The 26,729-nt window shown below is 44.6% G+C and overlaps 1 protein-coding gene across 1 annotated transcript in view; it reads left to right on the top strand.

Moving 5' to 3' along the window:
- GPRIN3 (GPRIN family member 3) overlaps nucleotides 1-25,216 on the top strand; it is a 41,033-nt gene extending 15,817 nt beyond the window's left edge. Inside the window, exon 2 of the mRNA XM_033160778.1 lies at nucleotides 22,675-25,216. Within this exon, the coding sequence (XP_033016669.1) occupies nucleotides 22,784-25,096 (2,313 nt within the window). The 5' untranslated portion in view covers nucleotides 22,675-22,783 and the 3' untranslated portion in view covers nucleotides 25,097-25,216. The remainder of the gene's footprint in view (nucleotides 1-22,674) is intronic.
- Nucleotides 25,217-26,729: the final 1,513 nt, after the last annotated feature.

A 26,729-nucleotide genomic window follows, 5' to 3' on the forward strand; every position in this document is an offset into this window, starting at 1 on the left:
GCAGGGCGTGAGTGTGAGTGTGAGCAGTTTTTAAAGTTCATTTATTTATATATATAGGAGTGTATGCTCCAAAATGGAGGAGCCCACAGCAAATAAGAATATTTATACCAATAGTCAGTACCATCAAAAAACATAAGTAGATCGCTGCAACAGAATACAGGAAGCAGCAATAAAACATTTAAACTGATGAACCCTAAAAATATTAAGGCTGAAACAAATCTACATTGCAGAGGGTGACTTTTCCCCCCAGACAGCAATGGAACACCTGCTAAGTAGGAGGAGATAGGGATGTGGAACTCTCTGCTCCATGAGATTACACTGAGTGCCATAGCAGAAAAGGCCCTGTCCACCACGTTTGGCCACTGTTCAGGGTTCCTGGGAGCTGTAGTCCAACAATATCAGCAGGTAAACCACATTGTTTACTTCCTGAGATAGGGAGGGAGTCCATTATTTAGGTACTCCGGTCCCAAAACCATTTAGGATTTTAAAGGCAAAAGCTGTTGCAGCTGACACTGCAGAGGCAATATCATCCCTACTGTCTCAGATACATTTAAGTTGGTAAGATGCCCTAATACCTTGCCGTGGTCTTCAAATCTGAAAGCTCATTGTCTATAGAAACAGTTGCTAGTGTGGTGCACACTATTTATATAGATGATTTGGACTGAACAGAAGGGCAATCTTCTTTTCCCCTTTCCAAGTATATGGATTCCAAAATAATGTGCATCATTTTTTGTGACTTGCTAATAAATGCAATTGCTAAAAATGATGGATAGGGCACCAATTCTCAAACTCTGTGCAGAAGCTGCTCATACATGGAGAAATCATATGGCATTACAGTTGTAAGGTTTGTCCTGGTATTTCCTCATGTTCATCAACCCTCCAAGGAGGCAGGTAGTTCTTTTGTGACAAACACTCCTAATGCCAGAACACAACTAAATGTTACAGACCTGATACAAAAAGCTATGATACATAAGCTATATTTATCAGATTCAATAGCTTTCTTTTCCTAACCTATCTAGAAGACTTCCCACCTACCAGAAGACACGTACATATTCTCTGTGTTGTACTATTCTGTACACATAAGATTGCAGTCTTCTTTCCTCTTTGTTTAGTTTAGTTTTTTAAGCCATTGATATTTTCTTCCCTAGCTAATCTTTCCCATTTCCCCTCTTCACTTAGGTTCCCCTGCATCAGATGCACAACAGATTGGTTTCTGTTAAGTGACATTAAAAATCAAAATAACTGAAAAGCATGCCCTGGCACCTTTGTCTAAGGTTAAAAAAAGAAGTGTCTTTAATTGGCATTCAGAATATTCATTAGCATATCAGCTGCTTTTTGACACAAGTAAGAAAAGAACCCACATAATTATATATATATTGGCTCCCAGTACATTTCCGAGCACAATTCAAAGTGTTGGTGCTGACCTTTAAAGCCCTAAATGGCCTCAGTCCTGTATACCTGAAGGAGCGTCTCCACCCCCATCATTCAGCCCGGACACTGAGATCCAGCGCCGAGGGCCTTCTGTCGGTTCCCTCACTGCGAGGGACAACTAACAGTGTTCCTCTGAATGATCTCAGTGAACAGGGTTCAGGCAGTCCTTACCACTGGACCTAGAAGAAAACGAAGGGGGTTGAAGCCCCACTGAACATAATGGGACTTACTTCTGAGTAAAGATGCCTAGGATTGCACTGGAAGTCTGATACTTTATGACCATGTGAAGCCGTTCTATACTGAGTTAGGCCATTGGCCCATTTCACCTAGTGTTCATTCAGCTTACACTTCTCACTGGGTAGCTCAATCAGTTGAGGACGAGACTCTCAATCTCAGGGTTGTGGGTTTGAGCCCCACGTTGGGCAAAAGATTCCTGCATTGCAGGACTTGAATGACCCTCTTGGTCCCTTTCAACTCTACAATTCTGTGATTCTATTTGAAGCTTTTTTGAAAGCAGTGATACCCAATTATGTGTGTGTTGTTGTTGTTGTTGTTTATATTAACATGGAAGTTTACAAAGAATGAGGGCCCTTTCCTCAAGAGGAAGAGGAGGGTGATGAAGTTGGGGTACATGGGAAAGAATAGATTACTGCTAGAGCGCCATGTATTTAGGCTTGGTAATCCCAGGAAGGGGAACCTCTGGGCCTCAGATGTTACTAGACTGCAACTCTTTCATCCTTGACCATTGGCTGAGGCTGATGGGATTTGTAGTCCAAAAACATCCGGAGAGCCACAAGTTCCCTTTGCTTGATAGAACCATTGCTATCAATACAGTTGAGTTGCAGATGCCTTTCACTCGAGTCTTGTGGCGGTTTATTTACCAGATTGTGACTGTATATAATAATGAGAGAGTCAGTTAGCTCCATCTAGCATGAGAACCCCTCTGCTGTCAACCTTTGAACCAGCATATGATAAGAGGAAGCAATGTAACTCCTGGGAGCCTTTTGATTGTTTTCCCTTCTTGAAGCAGGCTGGGTTGGGGAACATGTGGAGAGGCCAGCATTACCGCCTGATTCTCTGTTCTTTGATTCTCCTCAGGCTTGCTGCGTCCTCAAGTTTCACACAGAGCTCTCCCTAAGGCCCTGCCTCTTGCTACTGCTCCTCCTGTTGTCAACTGCTTACAGCCTAGTTTTTCTCCCCCAACCCCACCCCAGTGTGTGAATTTTTGGCGCAGAATGCGGCCCTCCAGGCCTCTCTAGCTGGCTCCCAGGGCCAGTGTTAGAAATTCAGATCCATAAGCTAGGCTCCAAATGGCTCCTTAAACCAAGGTTACAGTCGCCAAAACAGAATGCCTAGTTGCCGTTTTGGAGTCAGGTGGCCTTAAAGTCTTGTTTTTCAAATGACTGTGAGTGATTCTCAGTTAAACATCTGGCTAGTTCAGATGACTACCTTGAGCTAGGTTAAGAACTTTGAGAGCTCAATGAAGAAAAGCCACTTGATCCAGGGACAGTCCATATATATTCTGGTCTATTCCTACCTCTTTTTCTTAATGGTGACACAGACCATTCCTACTGTAATGCTATTGCTCACAACTTGTGAGTAGGGTGGGGTGAGTATAAAGACAAGCGACAACAATTAGCTATAACGTTGTTCACTGCTCCTGCTGCACAGAAAAAGCATTTTGGTTCGAGAAATTCATTCTGATTGTCCAGACAAAACATAGCAGATAGAATTGTACAGGGTGGGATATTTGCATGTGAAAACAGTCCAGATCCAACAATCCCCAGTTGGTGGAGATGTCAGGCGCCATCCTGGTGCCCCGGCTTCTTCACTCGGTCACAAGTTTCAAACACTGCCCAGGACTCATCCTAGGCCACGCCCCTTACCCAAACCACACCCATCACAGACTCTGCTCCACACCCTCTTCAAGTGTTCTTGCCTGGCTGGAATGTGCCTTTCAACTGTGTTAATGGCCATTGCTTGCCTGCATGGATGATGGAGAGGTGTGTGTTTGTACAGTTGTACCTTGGTTCCTGAATGCCTTGGTACTTGTATGTTTTGGCTCCTGAACGCCGAAAATCCGGAAGTAAGTATTCCAGTTTTTGAACATTTTTCAGAAATTGAACATTGGATGCGGCTTCTGCTCCTGCATCCAATAAGAAGCCGCACCTTGGTTTTTTAACATTTTGGAATTCGAACGGACTTCCGGAACAGATTATGATCGAGAACCAAGGTATGACTGTATATATAAACCTCTAAGTTTTGCATGGCCGAAAGACTACTATACAAATATGCATCTATTACTCAGCTCATTTTTGCCTCTGGCCAAGCTGGCCCTTGGCATGCAGATCCTTGAAGGTTTCCAAAAAAGGACTTTTGGTTTTCTTTTTTCTTAAAGAAAATGCTTTAAGATACTCAGGGTTTATTTTCAGTTGTGAGAACCATAAAGTGGAACTTCCTGATGTATATCTCCCCACTGTCTCCCTGAGTCAATATGGGAATCTCACAGGGCCATTGTAATGGATAATTGAATTGATAATTATTTGCAGCTGAATGGAGAATTGAAGTCTGAAGTATTTCTTGACCACATTTATTTTTATGTGGATTGCACCATATGGATTCATGGTGTGGAACTAATTCTTAGATTTTACTATTTTTTTGTGTCTTGTTGCTGGCTGGTACAAATCCTGAAAAGGGTATACAAATTCAAGTTGATTCTTCCTCAGCATCTGCATTTGACTTCTTTCTGGTAAGGTCAGCCAGTGAGGTAGAAACTTTTGAGATCACGCACCAGCAGTTATCCATCCATCATATTCTAGAAGCCGGACGAACTCAGTGCTGGCAGAAAACAAATTTTCCAATCCATAGACCCTGAAGTCCTTGCTGCTGATGTCTTCCCTCATTGTACTTTTAACAGAATATTCATGGGAGAAAGTGAATTTGAGTTTTCCATGGAGGCAACGAAGAATGTCGCGTACATATAGTTTGGTCACTGGTAGGGAAATTGAATGTTTTTAAAGCATCAGCCCTTCCTAGCTAGGGGCAGGGAAGAGACAGGTGGCTTTTCATAATGGTATTTCCCCCATAGGACATCAGGCATGCACAAATCGCGAGCCACTGAAGCTGAAAGGTCATGGCCTCTCAGGTGTTTTTCAGTCCAAAGGAAACTGCAGAAGCAGGTGGCTCATTGATGCCCTGCTTGGCCACTGTGTAGGCTGTACATAAGGTGGTGACCTGCTCTAGAATCTCCTTTCCTGTTCACCAGTAAAGTGTGGTGTAGTGGTTAAGAGCGGTGGATTTGTAATCCGGTGAACCGGGTTCGCTTCCCCGCTCCTCCACATGCAGCTGCTGGGTGACCTTGGGCTAGTCACACTTCTTTGAAGTCTCTCAGCCTCACTCACCTCACAGAGTGTTTGTTGTGGGGGAGGAAGGGAAAGGAGATTGTTAGCCGCTTTGAGACTCCTTCGGGTAGTGATAAAGCGAGATATCAAATCCAAACTCTTCCTCTTCTTCTTCTTCCACCACTGCATTTTCACCAAAAGTCTGAAGGCAGAAATGGATGGATTCAAATTGAGGCTGCTCCACAGAAACTGGCGCCTGGTACAATCCATCAAATGTGGGAGGGAAAGGCCAGCAAAGGACATGGTGGCCACCAAAAAAAGTTTAAAATGGGATGCTTGCATAACCTGGAAAAGATTTATTTAGGTTTGTTACGGAGTAGCTATCAAAAAACAAACAAACCCACCCACACATGCTTTTCTCCTTCTTTTGATTCCAAACAGCATTAGCTGAAACTTAAATCTGACTCTACGTCATCCTATACCTTTTGGCAGAAGAACATTCTGAAACATTTTCCTATGCGCGGATACAGGACTCTTTTCCCCCAGGCTGGGTCTTTAAATTACTGACCCCAGATTAAAAAGTGGACCAGAGTCTAGAGCAGGAAGGGGGGGGGGAGAGGGATAATAAATTAAACAGTGAATCCAGGCACTCTAAGGTGCTGTGTTCCATTTTTCAGCTAGTGACCTCCTGTCAGTCATACACACGTTGCTTTATAGTATGTAGATTTTCAAGGGCAGACAGCAGAGGTGGAGGATGAGCAGAATTAAAAACAAATTTTAAACTGAGCAGACAACTTGGTTGATAAGCACAAAGATATACTTGGGTGAGTGAGAAAGAGAAAGAAAAGAAAAGCTGTTAAGCCAACCGTTCCTGACCTGGTGCCTTCCAGATGTTTTGAATACAACCCCCATCCGCCACAGGAAGCTGTGCTGGCTGAGACAGATGGGAGTTGTAATCGGAAACATCTGGGCACCAGGTTGGGAAACCAGATTTAAACTATCCCTCCTTTGCCACAGATACTGAAAAAGAGAGTTTGTGTAGTGTGATAAAAAAAAATTGATTCCCCAGTCCAAAAGCTCGCCTTTATTAACTTGCCAGCTTATCTTAGAGAAAGCAAGTCTCATTAAGCATTCTTGCCTTTCTCCTGCTTTATATATATATTTTCTCTTCCCCTTCCCTATATGTATGGGGATAGATACTGATTTGCTTACAAGGGAGTCGATTTCAAATAAATGCAGAGGCATTTGCTACTTGTCAAAGGTTTCTCTGTTCACAAAAGTTACCTAACAGACATTTCTTCTGCTGTTCTGAATCATTTCTGTAGGATGTTTGGTGGGCCACATCCTTAAAACGCTTCTTCTGCTCACCACATCACCTTTGGATGGGGTGATCATATTTTTCTCTCCATTGTTCTGCTTCCTTGTACTTTGTATGAGAGCCAGAAAAGTGCTAAATACACACCCAATCCTCTTATTTTGAATAATTCAAGTATGAATTCAACAGGAGAGAAATTTGAGAACAGGCCTCAAAAACCTGTTGCCCATCATAATGAACACAACCAACCAGCAGAACTGGCTCAAGATTATTTTGCTGCCTGAGACAAAGGTCAAAATGGCGCCTTTCCCATTCCATATACAGAAACTGAAAAGACTGGCAACTGCATCTTACTTCAACACTGCTGATGGAACAGTGCCTTCCACTCCACCAGAGGGCAGTGGGCAGTCTTGGGTAGGGTATGTGGGGGCTCATACAGCTCCATCCTCCCAAAATTTTGCTGCTTGAAATGGCTGCCTCACTTTGCCCCCCCCCCTCCAACACACCTTCTTTTGGTGGCCTGTTAGGGACTTCAGTTTTGGAGACTGCAAAATCTGTGGTGGGGACAGAAGCCCAAGCACCTGGCTGTGTCTGGACCGCAGTCTGCTACATTGCAACTTGTGGAGGCCTGCCATAGAGGTTTTTGCAAGGCATGTGCTATATCCTTGCATGTGGCTAACAGTTGCCACCATTCATTTCCCTAAATTCTGGTGCCTTGCATCAAGTCATTGTGGAGGGGGTGCTTCTTAGCCTCTACAGACTTATGTAGTGTACTGCAGAACCTTTAATTCTACATTGCAGATTGTCTGCCAAGGCTGGTAGCATCCTCTTGAGCAAGGGAATATATAGGAACATAGGAAGCCACCTTCCACTGGCCCAGATTGTTTCTTCACCAATTCGAGCCTAGCTATAAGCAGAAGGCCTTTCCCATCACCTGCTGCCTGGACTTTCTTCCTTTTATGAGGGGTGCCAAGGGTTGAACCTCCACTCTGCCACTGAGCGATGGTCCCTTCCTTAAATGGGTACCGCATGTCAGAGAGAAGCATGGAATAAAATGGCAAGGAAGATGGGCTGTTGCTCAGGGCTAGAGTATCTGCTTCCCAGGCAGATGGCCCCAGAATCAGTCTGCAGCATCTGGGAGAGGCTCCTGCCCCAAACCTCAGAGATCCACTGACAGCTAGTGTAGTCAGTACTGAACTAGATGGTCTAGGGTAGCTTCCTGCATTCCTGTGAATGTTTCTAATGATGAATTCTACCGGGTGGGAGATGCTTGGCATCTGTTCTGCGCTGGCTGCTTTTCCTGTACAGCGTCAGGCAGGCAGACACATGAATGCAGCAGCACGGCACACCCTTTCATAGCACATGCTTTTGAACGTTGCATCCGTGGACACAACTGTGGGAATGTTGAGGGATGTGGGAGAGGATATATTGTTTTAGATATCCTATCCCAACTTGCGTTTACAAGCTCGATAATATCAGCAGAGCTAACATTCCCTTTTTACTTCATATGCGCAGCAGATAGTTTGCATAGACTCGCTAGAGTGATTAAAAATATTGTCCTGGTGTCTTCCCCTTTTTATCCCTCTTTCAATAAGACACTTCACAGTGTTTGGTAAAGTGTATAACGTTTACTTACAAGTAATCATCTAGTCACACAAGGATCCTAGAGGCAGGCTTAAAAGTTACTAAATAATATACATATGGTGACTTTCTCCTTTTGAGAGAAAGTCCCTCTTTTTACTTTTGGCCTTGTGCCAACGGTGCATTTTAATAATGCTGCTTTTAAACTGTCTTAGAGATCAACACGACAACTGACCAGCGACATGGAGACTCGGCATATACTACAGTTGGAAGCTCCCAACTGTAGAGTTCACTCCCAACTGTAGAGTTCCATATAAGGAAGTTGGGTTTGACTGCCCCTGTCCTTTTACATCCCACAACAACTACAGGCGCTGCTTCCATGTGATGCCTTGTTGCTCATTCTTGTCCCATGACAGCAAGAGTGGGTTGGGCTAGCATCCTTGCCCCCTTACCGGACCAACTTTTAAAACTTCTAGCTCCGACAGCTAGCCAAGAAGGTGCAATTCTAGTTTGTAAAATTATGGCTAAGTGGCAACCCGCAATGGGACTTTCCTTAGTATGTTCAAAGCAAAGAAAGAAATAACAGGTTGCAAATAGTATGTAGACACCCACATTCCACAGTGTGCAAGTAGATATGTGTCTTAAACATGGAATTGAACTTGATCTTCTCCCTATCTATAGTCTCTCCGCTAGACCACACAGATATTCATGCACAGATACACACACACTCACATTATGTAATTCATGGTAAAGGTCAACATTGTCCTATGTTAGGATTCTAAATCCTGTATTTAGCCTCCCATACAAAAGGGAGCCAATCTCTTCACTCAACAGCAATTTTATTAACTTCCCGAGTTCCATTCATTGACATAAAAGAAATGAGCAGCTGAGTGTTTTGCAAACGCTATTGATTTTTATCTTCAAAGCAACTCTGGGAGGTGAAGTGCTGTCATTTATTCTCAGTTTTCAGATGAAAGCCAAGATAACCATTTTTGGCCAGGGTGTGGGAGACAAGATGGCGAAATGTGCCTTTACTTTGGGGGGGGGCGGGTTTGCAGCAGGCTTCAAATCACTTGACAGCTTACATTCCTGTTGTCTGCAGTAAGCAGCACACTGTATGCTTTTGGAATTCAGTCTTGAGATGTATTATTTAGCACCCTCCCCTGCTCTCAAAATAGGAAGTCTCATTTAAATCAGTTGCTAAAGATCACAGTGTAAAGTGGGTGGTAAAGGAAGGACAGAATCCAGTCTTTTAAGTTTCCCTTTCTACACTTGCTGTCTTGGTCATTACGCCTTTGAAAAACTTGCTTTTGCAAATGTGAAATAATTACATGGTAAATGATGCTTGCCTTCTGCAAGGAGAAGTGATTCTTCCTAATGTGCTGCCCTGTTCAGTGGACATGCACTTATTCATAAAAGCACCCAAATTTGCAACATTTGTGGACTATTAATACATTTCAATTGGCTATACATGTGCATATATGTGCAATACCATATGCCTCAATATCTGAAAATGGTCACCATGTATTAAAAGAAATTTGGTGCTTTCATGAAAAAGTACACAATTGTTATATGAGCCACTGGGTAATGCACCAGGTTGCAGCCTCCATCCCTTTTGTTTGTCCTCCCTTTGCATGAATTTCTCCCCTGTCGGAGTTAACCATGGTGTACGTGGACGTCAGTGTTAATGCTAGCCATGGTTTTGCAACACGGATAGAAACATGACTAGCATTGCTGCATGTAGTGTTGCCCTGGAAAAAAAGAGAAAAGGTAATGCAGGTGGGTATTCATTCAAGAGATGTAGAGGGATCTCCATGGTTAGGCTATCGGGAATGCTGCATCAGCCAGTTTCTGCATTAGTTGTTGTTTTAAACCAGGGATAGCCAACATGATTGTCTCCCCACCCCAACCCCCAAAATGTTGTTGGACTCCAGCTTCCATCAGCCTCAGCCAGCATGGCCAAAGGTGAGGGATTCATTCCTGCATTGCAGCACGTTGGACTAGATGATTCTCGGGGGCCCTTCCAACTCTGTGATTCTATGAATCTATGATGGAAGTTGGAATCTGACAAGTTCCAAAGAGCATCACGTTTACTACTCCTGTTTTAAGTCTGGCTGCATTGGGAGGGGTGCAGGCAAGACACATTAAATTACCACCTAACCCCAAACAGTTATTGGTCCTCTCTACTTTCTGTGCCTCTCTTTGAATGCATTGCCAGCACTGACTCTGTTGTCTCTTTCATTTCTTCCTTCTTCCGTTGGCAGATGATTCTGCAGCCTTAAATATATCTGAAAGTCATGGAGTGTATTGGAAGGCTGAGAATAAATACACGATTCTCCTCCATCTCGGCCAGACCATTTAAATCGTTTTGATTAGTAACACACCAAGAGCAACACAGAAACACACTCAGCACCTCCTCACCCCTTTCAGTTGCAGGGACTTTAAGCATTCTCCAGTGCACTAATCAGATACTATCCGTGAATTCAGTTTGCATTTGAAGCGCATTGGAAAACTTTCCAATTCAGCATGGCTCCTGTATCTGGTGAGCTGGTTGGTACCAGGAGCAGTTGGGAGTCCAACTGTGGCCCCGTTGATGTGTGCTGGCCTGTGTCCTGTGTGGTGATTTGTTTCATTCATTTAAAGCATTTATACCCCAACTTTCCTTTAAAAGCTCAGAGTAGCTAAGAATAAATACAAAGCAAAATACAAAGCCATTAGGCCAAGTTGTCATCCTCCAGGGATTAAAAATTGCTCAGCGGAGGAAGTTAAAAAGAAAATAAACACTGGCAACTATAACAGCTGCCAGACAATATTTGTTATGTAATTATAAGAAATCAGCCTCTATACTTTGGAACTTCCCTGCTAAACATTTTTGTTCAGGCAGGTCTGTCCTGACATGTAGATGTCAACGTGTGCTTTAGTTATTGTTAGTTTTAATTCTGTTTTGAGTTTTCGAATTTTGGAACTTCTGACAAATTTAATTGTTGTTTTACATTTTTTTAATCCACTTAGACATTTCACGTACAGTCAAGCAGTGTGTGATTATTGTTAAATCAATCAATAAGTAGCAAAGGGTGTTCCAGTTTAATTTAGGGCTCATCATCAAATTGTTAGATGCCTTTTACAGCAAAGCACTGGAAAGTATTTGAGGCTGACTGAATACAGAAGGTTCTTTCTACAGGATCTCCAGTTGCAGGGCTTGGGAAACACTGAAGAGTGAACTAGATTTGAGATGCCTGTGGTCATGCCTGACTTTGATATATTGCAGTTCCGATTCCCCAGACCCGGTTTAAAATGGTATTTATCACAGTGCTGGGAAAGTGCTAACCTTGTGAGGAGACGGCATTCATTATCTTTAATTTTAAGGAAGGCCGTAGTTTTTCCCAGTTGATGAATGCTTGCCCATAGGATGATGAATAGGGAGTTGTGATTAATGATTCATGAAATTCTCACATGGGTTCAGTGATGGCTTTGAATGTGGACTGCATAGAGCAGACCAAGTTGTAAAAACAAGCAATGATACGTCAAAAAGTCTTGTGGCATGGAAAAGATAGTGGTGGTATTGGTAGGATTCAGCCTGCGGATTTGCTAAGGACTTTGATCTTGGCTTCTTAGACCATGGGTGGACAGACTTTATGAGATCTACAGTGGCACCTCGACTTACGAATTACTCAACATACGAATTTTTCGACTTACGAATGAAAAAAGTGCCCGCACGCCTACAACTTTTTTGACGTCCAAAGGACATCCGTTGGCGGTTTTAGATGGGGTTTACTCCCCGTCACGGCTCTCCAAAATGTATAAAAATCTAGCTAACAACTGTTGGCGTTGTGGAGAAGCCAACGGGGACATGTACCACATGTGGTGGACCTGCAAAAAGATCAAGGAGTTCTGGAACTTAGTATATGAAGAACTCAAGAAAATTCTAGGAGTATCTTTCCTTAAAAAGCCAGAGGCATTCCTTTTAAGTATCATTGAGAATGACATCCCAGAGAGCTCAAAAGATATTTTTCTATATGGAGCGGCAGCAGCAAGAACGTTGATAGCATCAAATTGGAAAGGGGAGAGTGTACCAAAAGTAAAAGAATGGCAATATAAGTTTCAAGAGTATGTCGAGATGGCTCAGCTGACTAGTAGCTTGAGAGGAAATAATAGACAGGTATTCGTGAAAAAATGGGAGAGATATACAAAATACCTGCAAGGCATCAAAAATGGTATAAAGTCCGTGGTGGCCTTTGAATGATCCTGGAGGAAAATACCCTAAGTCAGAAAAAGAAGCTGTGTTTGGTTTTGTAGAAGGTTTTGGAACTAAATAAAGGACAAATGAAAATGTTATGTACTTTCAAGAGCAGAAAAGGAATGCTTATCAGGAAAGACAGGAAGTCTGTATGTGTGTAAATGTATGCATATTTAAGTAGGAAATTAAGGTTTAATTTAGGTTAATAATTTATGTTTAAGTCAAGAAATTAAGAAGAATTGTAATGTTGGTGGGTGTGGGTGTGGGTGCGTATAAAATAACGTACTAGTCGTTTTATATAATTTTTTATATGTTGGTGTGTGCCAATGTTTTCATTGGTGCTATTCTGGGTTGGTATTTTATGTTACATCATTATTGCTGTGTTGTTGTTGTTTTTGTTCTTCTTTGATTTTGTATTTTTACTTTTTTTTATTCAGAATGACGAGTGTAAGATTAAGTATCGTAAATAAATAAATAAATATGAAAAAAAAAATAGATGGGGTTTACTCGACTTACGAATTTTAGATGCGGTTTACTCGACTTACGAATTTTCCCGAATTTTCCGTTTCCAATGCATTCCTATGGGGAAATCACTTTTTTCGACTTACGAATTTTTCGACCTACAAATGTGCATTTGGAACGGATTAAATTCGTAAGTCGAGGTACCGCTGTACTTTGCTTTTTCCAAGTACATCAAGGTCTCTCTCTCTCTGTGTGTGTGTGTGTGTGTGTGTGTGTGTGTTTGGAGGAGTGGAGTCAATTGCCTATTATACCCCATGAGTAATAGACTCATATCACACTGTAAATACAAATCTGTGCCTATAGTTAACTTTTAAAAAATGGTCTCCAAGAGACCGCTACAGTTTCACAAAGGCCTAGTCAAAGGCACCCAGTTAATGTGGATATTGTACAAGTTAGGAATACTCAAGCTAAGAGATCAGCCTTAACACAAAGACAGCCGCCAGACCTTTCAGTTTTGCTTCCTAATCTTGAACTAAAGAGAGTTGGGAACTCTTACCAGTTTGCAGCAAACCACCCACTCTTAGCTCTTAGAAGATGGGCAGAATACCATCTGACTGTGAATGAGGAGAGAGTGTTGTGTCCGAGAATCAAGGCAGAAGTAGCTCACCAGTGCTTTACTTGAAAGCAAGAAGCAACAACCATAGCAAAACTGAACACGTATGCCTAGGCCTATCTCTTTTTGTGGGCTGACTTCCATTACTTCCTCCTTACTGAATCAACGCATAGAGGCCATGTTTTGTATGCAGACCTAGCCAAGTTTAATCCCAGGTGGAGCTAGGGGAATACCTCAGCCTGAAAACCCCAGAGAGCCTCTGCAAGTCAGTGCAGATATTACTGAGATAAATGGACCAATAGTCTGCATGGAACATTAACCTTTGAGAATGGCATCTCTTTCCTAATAATTTTTAATTTTGCCCCAGTGCCTTTTGATTTGCAACGTTATTTAGCAAAAATAGAGCAGTAAGTGGATTTTTACTGGTCCGTTACTGTGTTTCTTTATTCATTTGTGTTGCTTCTCTCACACTAATCAGAGCAAATGAGTAATAATTTTATTAGCATCGCCAAGGGAAAAAAAACCAAGAATCAAAATGGAAACTGTAGACAAATATGAATTTGGAAGGTGAGGTTAGCCCACTCCTTGAAAACAAAGACAGGAACACAACTTATCCTGATATATTCGCTCCCACCCTCCATGCATTGAGCAGAATCCCCTAATCTGCAGGGTTGGCGACTGCATGGCAGGATCTGTACAGTTAGGTTTCACACACTGCACATGTCCAGGTTTCAACATCCACAGGTGCACATGCTTTTCACACTGCTGCACTTGTACAGATTTCCCACACCTCTTTCACATGCTTCCACTGAACACCTGGAGGCCGAGGACGGTCAAGACCAGCAGGTGCAATCCTGTATCTTCCTTTGGCCATTCATTATGCACAAGAAAGAAATATTTGAAGGATCCGAGAGAGAGAGAGAGAGAGAGAGACAGACAGACTCTGTGTTAAGTTGTGGGTGGACACAGCAGACGACACAGTGATTTCCAAACAGCTCTTGTTTATTCTCAGGCTGGAACAGAACTGAGCTGAAGGCCTCAGCAGCCTGCTTATATAGAACTCAGCTACAAAGCAACAGTAACAACTTGCTGCAGTTAACCAATCCCTGAACGTCACTTTACAATCCCTCTTTTGCATATGCGGACCTGAGTGAAAACTGCAGCAGAATGAACTATATACACACACCCCTAGTGGCCTGGGGTGAGAACTTCAATACATAACACTCTGCCTTCAGTAGGCCTTATCAGACCAGGATTAGTTATAATAGCACCTGAAGTTTGAAACTAAGATAAGCCACTCTCCAGGTAGTCCCTCCTCTCTTCAGCAGCAAACAAGACAAATATCAGAACATTGTGCCTATTCTGATGATGGCAGTGCAGCTTATTTCAGTGCCTATCCAAAGTAGCTCATGTTTCCTTCTCTCTGGTTTCCATCACCTTCCTTTTGCCCTACTTTTATAAAGAACTGTGACAAAAGGTTTTTCCAGACAGTTTCCTCTGGCTTCCCCCCACCCTCTCCCACCCAATTAAATGGTTCTTAGCTAAGTTTTATACAATCTAGATCTCTTGCCTCAAGGAAGCACTGCCCTGACACAGAAACGGCATCTATTAGCCTACAATTAACGGAAGACAATGTTGTTATCCAAGCTTCCGTTATCAGCGAGCCTCAGGGTTTGCTATATAGAAGGCCTTCAACATTCTTTGCTGAAGTTTAAAAATTAATCGTGGCTTATTATGAGCGGAAGGGAATGGTGGTTTCATAACTGGGTGGAAGGTGGGAAGGGTGCATAGTAGTTTCAGTGTGTGGGAGAAGGAAGCTGCCCACAGGGTTCGTTTTTCCGCAAGCGCAGTTGCACAAAAGGAAGGAGCATGGGCATGAGGTGAACATAAAAAACGGGTGCAAGGCAGGGGTTCCGAAATGGGGTTGGTTGGGAAGGTGAAAAACGAGCTTAACAGTTGCATGGGGTAGTAAGGGGGAGCTCTGGGGTGGTGGAAGGGAAGTTGGTGAGTGGAGCAAACCCTAGTCATTCACATAATTTAGATAGGTTGCCGAATTACGGATTTTTAAAGAAATTCTGGGATTTCTTTCTCCTGTGTTTTCTAGCATGAAATGCACACAGCATGCCAATGAAAATTGTTTATTTTTGTCAGAAACATTCAGGCAGACAGCTGTAGTGCAATCCTGGTCTTGAAATATTTGTTTCAAGTGGGGTGGGGGTGGGGGAACCACTTTTGTATGGGTATTTCTTGTCTGCTCTGACTCATATGGTGCTCTCCGGCATGCAGGTCCTGTTCCCCCCCCTTTGGTGTTGTGACCCATTGAGCATGTGGAGGTTGAGCATGACCCCCATAGTTAGGCACAGTGAGTGCAGGTAGCAGAAATCCAGCCAGTCCCCAAAGTGCTACTGGAGCAGGGCCTGAGAGACCTTGTAGGAGATATTCCATATCAAGTCATTTAAAATGTATTAAAACCAATGCATTTTTTTTTAGCATTTACATGCCACCTTCCATGCCAACCCAAGGTGGTTTACAACCTTAGAAAACAATCCAATTATCTGAATTTTGAACCAGTTGTTGTTGTTGTTTACAAAAAGCAGTAACAGTTTAAACAGATTAAAATGCAACCACAAATTCAGTAACCACTGCAGTTCTGAAGGCCAGGTATCAGTCCCCGTCATGGCAGGTAGGAGAAATGGCCAATAAGGAGGGAATTTTGACAGTTTAATGGAGATATAGGGTCTGGCTACGGAAATAGTTAGGCATTCTTGGGGGTTCGTCAGGCAGGATAAACCTGTTTAATTTCCTCAGAAAGGGCCTAGAGGTGCTTTTACCGGAAGAGTAAAAGCACATAGCAGTCCCTGGGGGAGATAGGTGTAACAGAAACAGTTCTGTGGTGGATAATTCCAGGTAAAGTTCTTGTTTAAACCTGGAACAGTGTTTTGGGAAGAAAACAAGGGCTGTGCCATTGAGAGTGAAGCTGCCAAGCTGTATCCCTCTTTGAGTGAGTGGTAATAAAATACAATTTCCGCTTCCATTGTGTCTCAACTTTGATTTATACCTCTCTCAGGGAATAAGTTGTCATGGGAACCCAAACATCAAGATTATATACGCTACCACATAAGGTGAATTCCAGAATTCCCCATGAGCAAGGTTAAATCTCCTCAGACACGGTCATGTTGCCCTTCTCCCATCTTCACTGAGGGAGCATGTCACAAAGGCTATTGATGGCTACTAGCTGCAACTGCTATGCCTGCCTCCGCTGTCAGAGGCAATGTGCCTCTGAATACCAACAGCTGAGGATCATGAACGGAAAAATATTGCCGTCGTGCCCTGCTTGCAGGCTTCCCATAGGCATCTGGTGGGCCACTGTGAGAATGAGCCTTTGGCCCAACCCACCAGGCCTCTTCTTACATTTTTTTGTATAATTATTCCCTTTATTTTTTCAGCTATTAATTAGCGCAGTCTTGTTTTAACAGGCGTTGCCTTTGATCAACTTCTAAGTCCAGATATTAAACAAGAGCGTGCAGATAAGCATACAAAAGGCCATTATGCAAACATAGGCCCATGGTTTGGCCAATAAATAACGTTCCTGCCAGGGTGCCCAGAGCTACAGAACAACTTTTTCCTAAATAACTCTTGTAGCCATCACTTCGTTAGGGTATTGTTTGATTTAACTACTGTATGTCCTTTACAAGCCACGTCTCCTCCCCTTTCACCTTGGAAAGAGAAATAAATCTCTTTGCAGTGTTGGGAAATAAATAGGCTTGGGTTTTGGCAAGGGAGAGTACAACATGCCTTAGAAATGGTGCGTTCTTTTAAACACTTTCTGTAGCCTGAAAAGTAGCAATGTGCTTCATTTTTTATTTTGAAAAAAGCTTTGTGTTTTCCTTTTTCGCCTTGAGGCAATAGAAACTGGAGTTGGTTGAGAATGAAGGTATTTGCCAGAATTAGGCACAAAGCCACATAAAAATTCAGCTGAGCTGTTTCACTGTTGTCACCGTGAAATGATCATCAAATGGAGGGCTCTTTCTTAAGAAATATCCAGCAATCCTATCTTAGATCTTCTTTGTCTTGAGTAAGCTTTAATTGCCAATCATTCCCCCCCCCCGTAATAACGACAAGCTCCTTGTCGCACAAAACTGAAATATGCCGCTCATGAAATCACACCTGAAAGAAAAGGAACATGAGAGTTGGGCCTCACCATAACATCCTCTCCTCCCGAGTCAAATGGGATTTCCGTATGGCGCTGCAGCAGTATGTCTGAGGGGCCAACGCAGTAACATGCCGGAGATGCATGACAGAGCTCCAAATAAATTTGTTACACCCTTTCCCAACATCCTTGTTATTGTACGTTCATGGTGATCATTTGTGTCCATGATGTTACCAGGGCAGCTATACTTTCAGTGCTGTTTGTGCCTGTAAGTGTTTCAGGACGAACAAACTACTTGGTTTCAAATTTGTACACGTCCCGTAAATTCCTACTGAAATACTGTAACCTTTCATACTGTAAATATTCTGGGGAAGTAGGGTGTAGTGCAAGAGCGCCCCTCCAGATGGCATCAATGCCGTGACATTGCAGAAGCATCACGTAACAGGGGAACGACGTGCGGACGGTCCAGTATAAATCCATCACTAATGCGTTGCTGTTGTGTCAATGACATGTCACAGAATACAACCACGAAAAACCACTGGTCTAGAGGTGCCTTTCTGTCTTCACTTAAAAGTGGGGGGGGGGGGCTTGCTGTACATTGCTGCTCTGATCCAATTAGAACCACCTTGTGGCTGCTCATAAATAAAAATAGAAATAGAAATCCCGCCATGGATCTCCTGCATTTCCTGTTGAGGCGAGAGGTGTTTGCAATAAGTAAACCCAGCACCTACCACTGGCTCTTTCATTCAGAAAAGCAAAACCTGCAGCCCAGATGGCGCAGGTCTCAGTGCGCAGAGGTCTCAATACATTCATATTTTCTCTTAAGAAATCAAGCTGACAGCCGTATCATAAATAAATGATACTCGTTTTGCAACCAGCCGGCACTGCGAATGCAGCCCTGTCCCCCAGAGGAGGAACGGTGGCACACCAGCGCTAATAGCTCTCAGACTCTCAAGTGTGGAAGGGCAGCAAAGCTTATTCATGCTCCATGCTCACAGCACACTACTTTAGCTTTTTTGCTTTTAAACAGGAAGCACCTTCATTTAATTCACAGCAGGCTTTAGTAAAGAATGAAAGACCACGGTCCTTCGTTGACCTGGTCTGGCAGCAATGAGTTCCACAGCTCAGCAGAAACCATGATAATCAATAGTAGACAAATGACATTTTTTAAAAAAGAAGAAAAGAGGAAGAGGAGCTTAGAAAAATACAAGGATGAAACACTCAAGAACCCAGAATAGTTCCTTACTCCATGTTCGTCACAGGATCTCTCTCTCATTCTGATAGATAGATGATAGATAGATAGATAGATAGATAGATGATAGATAGATAAATATCCCTTATAACTTATTTCTGCTTCCCCTGACTTGCCACTGAAATTTATAACCCCAGACTCCCTCTCTTAGCTATTTCTTTACCCCCATTTGCACTATACATTTTAAGCAGTATCATACCAGTTTAAACAACTGTGGCCTCCACCAAAAGTATTCTGGGAGCTGCAGTTGGTTAGGGTTGCTGAGAGTCATTAGGAGACCCCCAACTCCCCTCACAGAAGTACAATTTCCAGAGTTCTCTGGGAAGAGGGGATGATTTTTAAACCACTTGGTGAATTGTAACTCTCAGAGGAACAGGGATCTCATACAACTCTCAGCAGTTAGCACTCTTAACAAACCACAGGTCCTAGGATTCTTTCGTTGAAGGTGGTAGAGTAGTTCTGTAAATGTGTGGCACAGATAGGGCCTTGTTTTCTGTTTCGCCAAAGGGTATGGCCTGAACCAACACTGCTCAAATTACAAGAAAGAGGATTTTTCACTAAACTTTAGGGCACAAGCTGAACAGGCTACCTCAGAAGGTGTTGAAATCCAGGAACACAAGAAGCTGTCTATGGTTTATCTAAGTCTGTACAGTGGTACCTTGGATCCTGAACGCCTTGCGAGTCAAATGTGTTGGCTCCTGAACGCTGCAAACCCGGAAGTGAGTGTTCTGGTTTGCAAACGTTCTTAGGAACCCGAACATCCGAAGCGACTTCGTTGGCCTTGGTTTCCGCATGTTTTGGAAGTCGAACGGACTTCTGTAATGGATTCCATTTGACTTCCAAGGTACCACTGTATTGTCTACACATACCAGCCTGGATAAGGGGAGACCGAGGGGATATATGATAGCCATCTTCAAATATCTAAAGGGCTGTCACATGGAAGATGGAGCAAACTTGTCTTCTCCTGCTCTGGAGGGTAGGGCTCAAGTTACAAGAAAGGAGATTCTGACTAAACATCAGGAAGAGTTGTTAGACAGTGGAATGGTCTCCCTCAGGAGGTTGCAGACTCTCTTTCCTTGGAGGTTTGGAAGCAGAGTTTGGATGGACATCTGTCGTGGATGCTTTCATTGAGATTTCTGCATTGCAGGGGCTTGGACTAGATGACCCTTGGGGTCCCTTCCAACTCCACAATTCTATGATTCTTTGATTTAGTTGCTAAAGGGTTCCCCCCCCCCCAGTCAGCCTTTTCACAGTCCATATGATTCCTGTAGTATTATTTACTCTTAGTATGCAGATATTAGTGTGTGAGTGTTGAAGGAGTCAGGGCTATAGTTCCTACCTGGCCTGGCCCACTTTTGGAACCCACAAGCAGCTTACCATGTAGAAGAATTCTTCTTGCTTTCTCCATGCCTATGAGACAAGTCCGCTTGGATGCTGGTGGTAACATGGGGAGGTTTTTAATACATTGCTTCAACATGAAATAGCTTTATATAACTGCTTCTATGGCTCTTGCAGTTAAGATTTTAAACCCCAGGCTTTTATATGTTTTAGTCCAGCTGAGATTTGGGAACTAAATCATCACAGTATTTCTTTTCCACAACCCTGAAGTGTTTACGCTTAGCCACCAGAAGAAAAGTGAAATTGTCAGAGACTGCAAGGGAAGTTGCTTCGACAAAGGGTTTCCTCTTTTTTGAGCCCGTGTATGAGAAATTGTCCATTTATTTGCTGACAGATGGCCTTGCCTAGCCGTTCTTTTGAATGAAGAGGTCAGTACATGAAGAGTTATGAGAATGGGCTTGGATTTGTATGAAGCTAGGGAGCCTAGGCTGTAACACTTGCACTTTAATTCAGCTATTTGGGAAAGCAGTCTTTGACTGCCTTTCTAAAAAAAACCAAGCCTCTGGTTATTGACTTGGGCTATAAACACTGCAAATTTTCAGCTTGCGATTCTTCTGAGAGTAGGTGCTTGTATTTCATTGTATTTCTCTCTCTCCTTCTTTATGCCCCTTTGTGACATGGTGTAATTTTGCCCATCAGGCTGCTCCTTCGCACCTACCCTGTTCCGCTTTTCACAGTATCCTCTTTGAAGATCCAAACACATGGCTGCATTCAGCATTATGGTTTGGTTTGGTTTTTTAAAGGAAATAAATCATTATGCTTAGCCAACAGAGGAAAATTAACATTGACCCAGACCGTCTAGCACTGAGACACTGAAATAAATTGTAGCGGGTTTCCTACAGCTCTGCAGATGCTGTAGGTCCACAACTCCCATCATTCCTGGCCATTGGCTGAGGCTGAAGGCAGTTGTAGTCCAACAGTGCAAACAATGTAGTACGAAAGAGCATTGATGTAGCGTCCCTCAGCCTTGTTCTGCAGCAGACTTTCCCAAACTTGGGTGTCCAGCTGTTGTTGGACTACAACTCCCATCATCCCTAGCTAGCACGACCAATGATGGACCAGTGGTCATGAAATATGGGAATTGTAGCCCCAAAACAACTAGAGACCTAAGTTTGGGAAAGCCTTATCTAGAGCCTGGGGCAATTAATTCCTTGTGGGAGGAGGGGTGAATGCTCAGGCATTTGTTTTTCTGGTGTGCAATGAACTCCACCCTTAACCAGGGCAGCCTTGGGAGCCTTCCCACAGTTTGAAGGTTACAAGGGTAACAGATGAGAAGCAATTTTACGTACCTAGAAAGATCTTGTAATTTTCAGGAACTTCAGCAAAAGGAAGCAATATTCAGCGATAACCAAGAAGCAAGTTGGTTTAATTCAAGCTCTTGCAGTTGTATTTAACGTAGGCATTCTAACTAGGTGTGCTTTATAGCATCTTAAAACATAGCCCTGCATGTTAGCAGGATCTGCTTTATTGGCTTGCATGTCCAACCTCCTCCTGACTCATTTCTGTACTGGCGTAATATGGCTCTTCCTCTCTGTGCCTTTTATCAAAATCAATCTTAGCAGAGCTGGTGGATTGCTGACCGCGGATTACACAATAGGCTAAACCCTCCAAACCTGAATGTGAGATGTGTTAATATCACAATGCCAAGAATCTCTTCCCAGAGGTGTTAATTACCTAGTAAAAACCCTAGAGGAAAAATGTTGGGCAAGCTGTCCTGTAAATGTGGTCAAGGTCACTACCTGAGAACCAGATTGTATGTTATGGATGGGCTCTAAAGGCTTGTTCAGCCCAGTGGAGATTTGGGCTTCTTTTTCTGGAACTCCCAAGCTGTGTGGCAAACTGCTTTTGAGATTGAGGGGCCTTTCGAAAGCAGGTGGTGATTGGCCATGGGGTCTCCTGATCAAAATGCGAACAGTCCATTGGGCATGCCGGGCTTTTGAGTATGTCAAAGCCAGGTGGTAGCTCTTTGGAGCCTATCCTGTATTTCCCCCCAGGCAGAGATAATTTCCACATAAAAAGGATGTCCTGCTTAAAGTTGCTTTCAATCTTTTCTCAGCATGGAAAGGAGGAAACACCTGATGATAGCCCAGCTGCATGTTATGTGTCACTGTGTGAAACGAAAGCCCAATGGACATATTCCCTGTCCCCTCGCCCCCTCCAAAATCAACTTTGTAAGGGGACAGTCTTATGTGGAGAAGCAGCAAGGGAGAGGGTGTGCTTTATCCTTTTCTCTCCACCCGTTTTTGCATTTGCGCTTCCAGTCTTCCCACCCTCCAAGCTGCTTTCTCTCCTTGCAGGGTTTCCACACGTGTTTACCCTTGCAAACATGTATTAAGAACTTCATGGAGGGGAAAGCACCCTGGAGGGGATAATTAGTTTGAAGTGGGGGGGAAAGGTTAAGTACACACCACCACCCACTGCTTATTTAGGTAAAGCCCTGCGCCCGGCCCCCAGGAATGGCTCTTCCGAGTAGTAAATAAAAAGGGGCACCTGAGTTTGCTCACGTGAATCTCTGTGTAAAATTTCAAGCCAGGCTTTTCAACCTTGGCACTCTCTGTGCTGACTAGAACTTATGGGAGTTGTACTCCAAAACATCTGGAGGAATACCCCTCGTGCAGTGGCAGCTGGCGGAGCCAGAGCCAATGACTGGCAGAGCCAACTATTTCTACCTTTGCCACCACCCTCCTCCCTTGAAGAAAAGGAATCTAGCAGACAGTGGCACCCCCTGGACTGGATGTATGTGGGAAGGCAGGCAGGGTGAGTGGGTGGAGCAGTACCCTGCTTGGCTTAATGGTCCAGCCTCCGCTGCCTCCATCTTGAACCTGCTTGGGTTCAGAGCCTATTTTCATTGCTTTTTATCTGAATTTGTAAATATTTCTGTGTCTCTTTAACAGACCAGCTGCGAGGAAGAGTCGCCTGTGGCCGCACCTCTCTCCACCTAGGCCCTTCTCAGCCAGAAGCTGGGCGAAGCTGACGGGAGCCTTGCAACGCCATTGCGTTCCCATGGGGACTGTACCAGATCCTCTGAGGGCTGCCAAGCGTCCGCTGGTCACCGCTTCCGAGGAGGAAAACGACCTGAAAAGATTGCAGTCCTCTAAACACCAGCACAAGCAAGCGAGCATAGAGAGCAACAGTAATGGATTTCCTTTCACTGCCAAGGCGCAACCCGCTGGAGATCACCTGCTTGAAGGGAACTGCGGGGCGGAAGCGGACGCTGCAGTGGGCGAACGGCATTGTGGGTATGACACTGGGAAACCAAGTATGTTTTCTCCTGGGTCCTCCAGCCCATCCAAAGAAGACTGCCTAGCAGTTCTGGAGCGGGAAAGCAGCAGTGATGCCGGAGCTCAAGGCCAGGACCCAGGAAAAGAACACGTTGCAGTCAAGGCATCTGCTACCCAGGAAGCCAATGAAATTGTGCCAAGTGGTGCTGGAGGGCGACTTTGCAGTGCAGCAGGTAAGGCAAGCTCTCTGCCTGGAGGTGGTGGCGGAGTCACAGAGAGCAGAACTCATGGCACGTCTTCTCCTCCTTCAGGTGCCCAGCACGCTGCTCCAACCACAAAGGAAATTGTTGGCGAAAGGATTGGTCCCGAAGTGACGCAGGTGCCAGACTCGGCAAAGGAACTGGAGCCTGTCTCTCATCTTGCGCTGAAGGCCCACGGTTGCTCGGATGTAGAGCCAAAGGGCTCAAAAGAGGCAGGCTCCAATCCTGGCTCAAGAACTGCACCAGAGATGGTCCCCAAACCCAGCCTTGGGAGCACACCGCAGCCTTCGTGTAGTGACAAGGCTGTGGGGAAGGTAGGGCCTGAGCCCTCCGAGTTCAAGGACACAGGGACCACGATGGTGCAACCTGAGGGTGGGGTTGCAGGTGGGGAGGTCGCAAGCAGGACTCATCAGGATGCCGGGGTGCAGGCTGTAGCTAGCATGGAAAGCAGATCAGCGTCCACCAGCCCAAGCATCTTTGCTGCATTCTTACGGGAAAACATGCCTCCCCAGGCAACACAGAAGCAAGAGCAGTTGCACATCATTTATGCAGGAGCTGGCGGGAAGGAGCAATCGGAAATCGTCGACGACTTTGCGGCGCTTGTCCAGACAGCCGTGTCTGCTGCCACTGTGACCGAAGCCCATATCCAGGCAGCAGCTGCAGTAGACGGGGGGTTGGCAGTTCAGGCTGTCAAACTTCAAGAGGGCACAGCAGGCACTCATGATACAGCCCACTCGACTTTGTCAGGCGACGCGACGTATCCTTGCCCACCCGCATCTGGCAGTGTGCAAGAAACGTCGTCCAAGGTGACAGAAGCACAAACAGCAAATGCAGCCAGCCATCGCAGCGATGCTTCCCAGCAGCTGCCGGACTCTTCAGTCTTGCTGAAGGCAGCACTGATTCACCAGATTACTGTCAATGGCAGCGCTTCCCCGCACCCTGCGAGCAGCGAAACCAAGCTACCTCCACCTTCTGCTCTCCCAGGAATCAATAGCAGACCTCAGCACCTTGGACCCTCCTCTGCTGCGGAAAGCCAACAGACACCTCCAGCCTCCTGCAGCATATCTGAACAAGACAAGGCTCTCAGCACCACTGGTGGCACTCCCGATAGCGGTTGCAGAGAGCAGCTGCGCACTGAGATGGTTAGGAGTCTTGAGACAGTTCCGGCCAGCCTCCACGTGGACGTCAAACCAAAGGGGGAAGGGAAATCCGTCCCTCTCAGTCCGAAGGAACAGGGGACAACTAACGCTGCAGTAGTGACTATTGCACCCCCGACCATGTGTGCCCCGGCCACGGCAAAAATTGAGCAGGATAAACTTCCAGACAAAGAGGCGGGGGGATTTGGCATTCGGAATCTGGAAGCTGAGTCTGGGTTGAGTGGAAATTTTGGCCCTGGCCTAGGAACCAAAAGCAACAGAACTAAGAAGGGAGAGAAGGGCAATCTTCCAGCCTCTCCTGCTTTGCCCTTGCCAAAGCTCGGCGAGAAGAAGAAAGAAGGCAAATCTGCCGTGGGGGGCAAAGGGCACCTGAAGCAGTCTAAGCGCGTCCGGGATGTCGTGTGGGACGAGCAGGGCATGACTTGGGAGGTTTACGGGGCCTCCCTTGACCCCGAGTCGTTGGGGGTCGCCATCCAGAATCACTTGCAGAGGCAGATTAGAGAACACGAAAAACTGATTAAGGCCCAAAACAGCCAGACCCGGAAATCTGTTTCTTCGGATACGTCTTCAAATAGAAAACTTAAAGGGAGGCAGCACGGTGTTTTCCAATCCATGATGCAGAATTTCAGGCGCCCCAATTGCTGCGTTCGCCCTGCTGCTTCCTCTGTGTTGGATTGAAAGAGTTGGGAAGGCGACGAGCGTCTGTTTGTAGCCATTTGTTTCTGTGTGTGCACAGAAATCTGTAGAAGATAAGCCCAGGAGCTCGGCTTTGATGCTTGAGATTCTGATATAAAGATTGGGGGGTGGGTGGGAGGGGGGGCAGAGTGTATTGTATGCCCAGTAAGTCATCACATCTGAGCTGTCTTGTTTTCTGCAAATGACACGTGCAGCTTTTACGTTTACTTAGAAGCCACTCCGGTCTGTTGCCAAACGACAGCATAAGCACTTAAAAACGAAGCACAATGTGAGATTGCCAATTTACTGCACCAACGTGTGGCAGCTTTTTGCAGACGGAAGAGAGGGGAGGCATCGAAACCCTTTGCAAACGCCTTTCACATACGACTAGGTCTTGACCAGGGGTCAGCAACCTTTTTCAGCAGGGGGCCGGTCCACTGTCCCTCAGACCTTGTGGGGGTCCGGACTATATTTTGAAAAAAAAAAAATATGAACAAATTCCCATGCCCCACAAATAACCCAGAGATGCATTTTAAATAAAAGCACACATTCTACTCATGTAAAAACACGCTGATTCCTGGACCGTCTGCGGGCCGGATTTAGAAGGCAATTGGGCCGCATCTGGCCCCCGGGCCTTAGTTTGGGGACCTCTGGTCTTAACAATGTCGATAACGAAAACTTCAACAACTGTGTGTTAATGTAGCAAATATTCCCAAGTACCTGGATCAGGTTGCATTGGTGCTGAGAGAAGTCAAAGGAGCTGGTTTTCTTAAAATGATAGACACTTTGAGAGCTCTTTGAGGAGAGGGTAAGAGGATATCAGCTTGCAATTAGGGTGGTATTCCGAGTACGCCTGCCAAAAGGAGGCACCCTAAAGACAATCCACCCCTTTTGCCTCACATGCTAAAGAGCCCTTAGGGATCCTGTACCAATCACATGCCAGCCTTTGCCAACCTGGGGCCATCCAGATGTTTTGTACTACATCTTCCATCAGCCCCAGCTGTGCTGATGGGAGTTGTAGTCCAAAACATCTTGAGGGTAAGCCAGCTGGAGAAGGTTAATCTGTACATATACAGTTACAGTGTGCCAAATTGCCTGCTGGTGGCATTCTTCTTGAAGGCTCTGGAAACCTCTGGCATCCCAGGCGCAGTAAAGGTCCTTCAAACTGAAGTATAAGAGACTTTAGAAATACCCAAGAAATTTCAATGGGTGCCAGAATTTCTTTTAAGTGTGAGATTTTGACTGTTATTTGGTCCTTAATGGGTTTCCTCTTCCTGTTCCCCACAACCCACCCACCCCCAGTTGCAATTTTTGTATTTTGCAATGTTTTATCTTAGAGGCGATACTTCTGTGTCACAGAGAAGCGGAGAAATGGCTTGGATTTTCAGCAGCAATGTAGAGAGGGCACGAAAGATTATTGTGCAGCCTTGTTAAAAGTATTTTCTATATATATAACTTTTATAAATTAGTTTTCCACTATACCCCCCCCAAAATAGCCAAATTATAACAGTAACAATTAATTTCCAAATGATACAATTATCAAAATACCAATCAACTTCCAATTAATACATTTAAAGTGGCTCCCCATGTGGTTGTTTGGGTGCATTTATGATCTTATATCACTGCATTCCATGAT

The sequence above is a fragment of the Lacerta agilis genome, chromosome 9 (assembly GCF_009819535.1).
Source record: "Lacerta agilis isolate rLacAgi1 chromosome 9, rLacAgi1.pri, whole genome shotgun sequence".
In the NCBI taxonomy this organism is placed as follows: Eukaryota; Metazoa; Chordata; class Lepidosauria; order Squamata; family Lacertidae; genus Lacerta; species Lacerta agilis.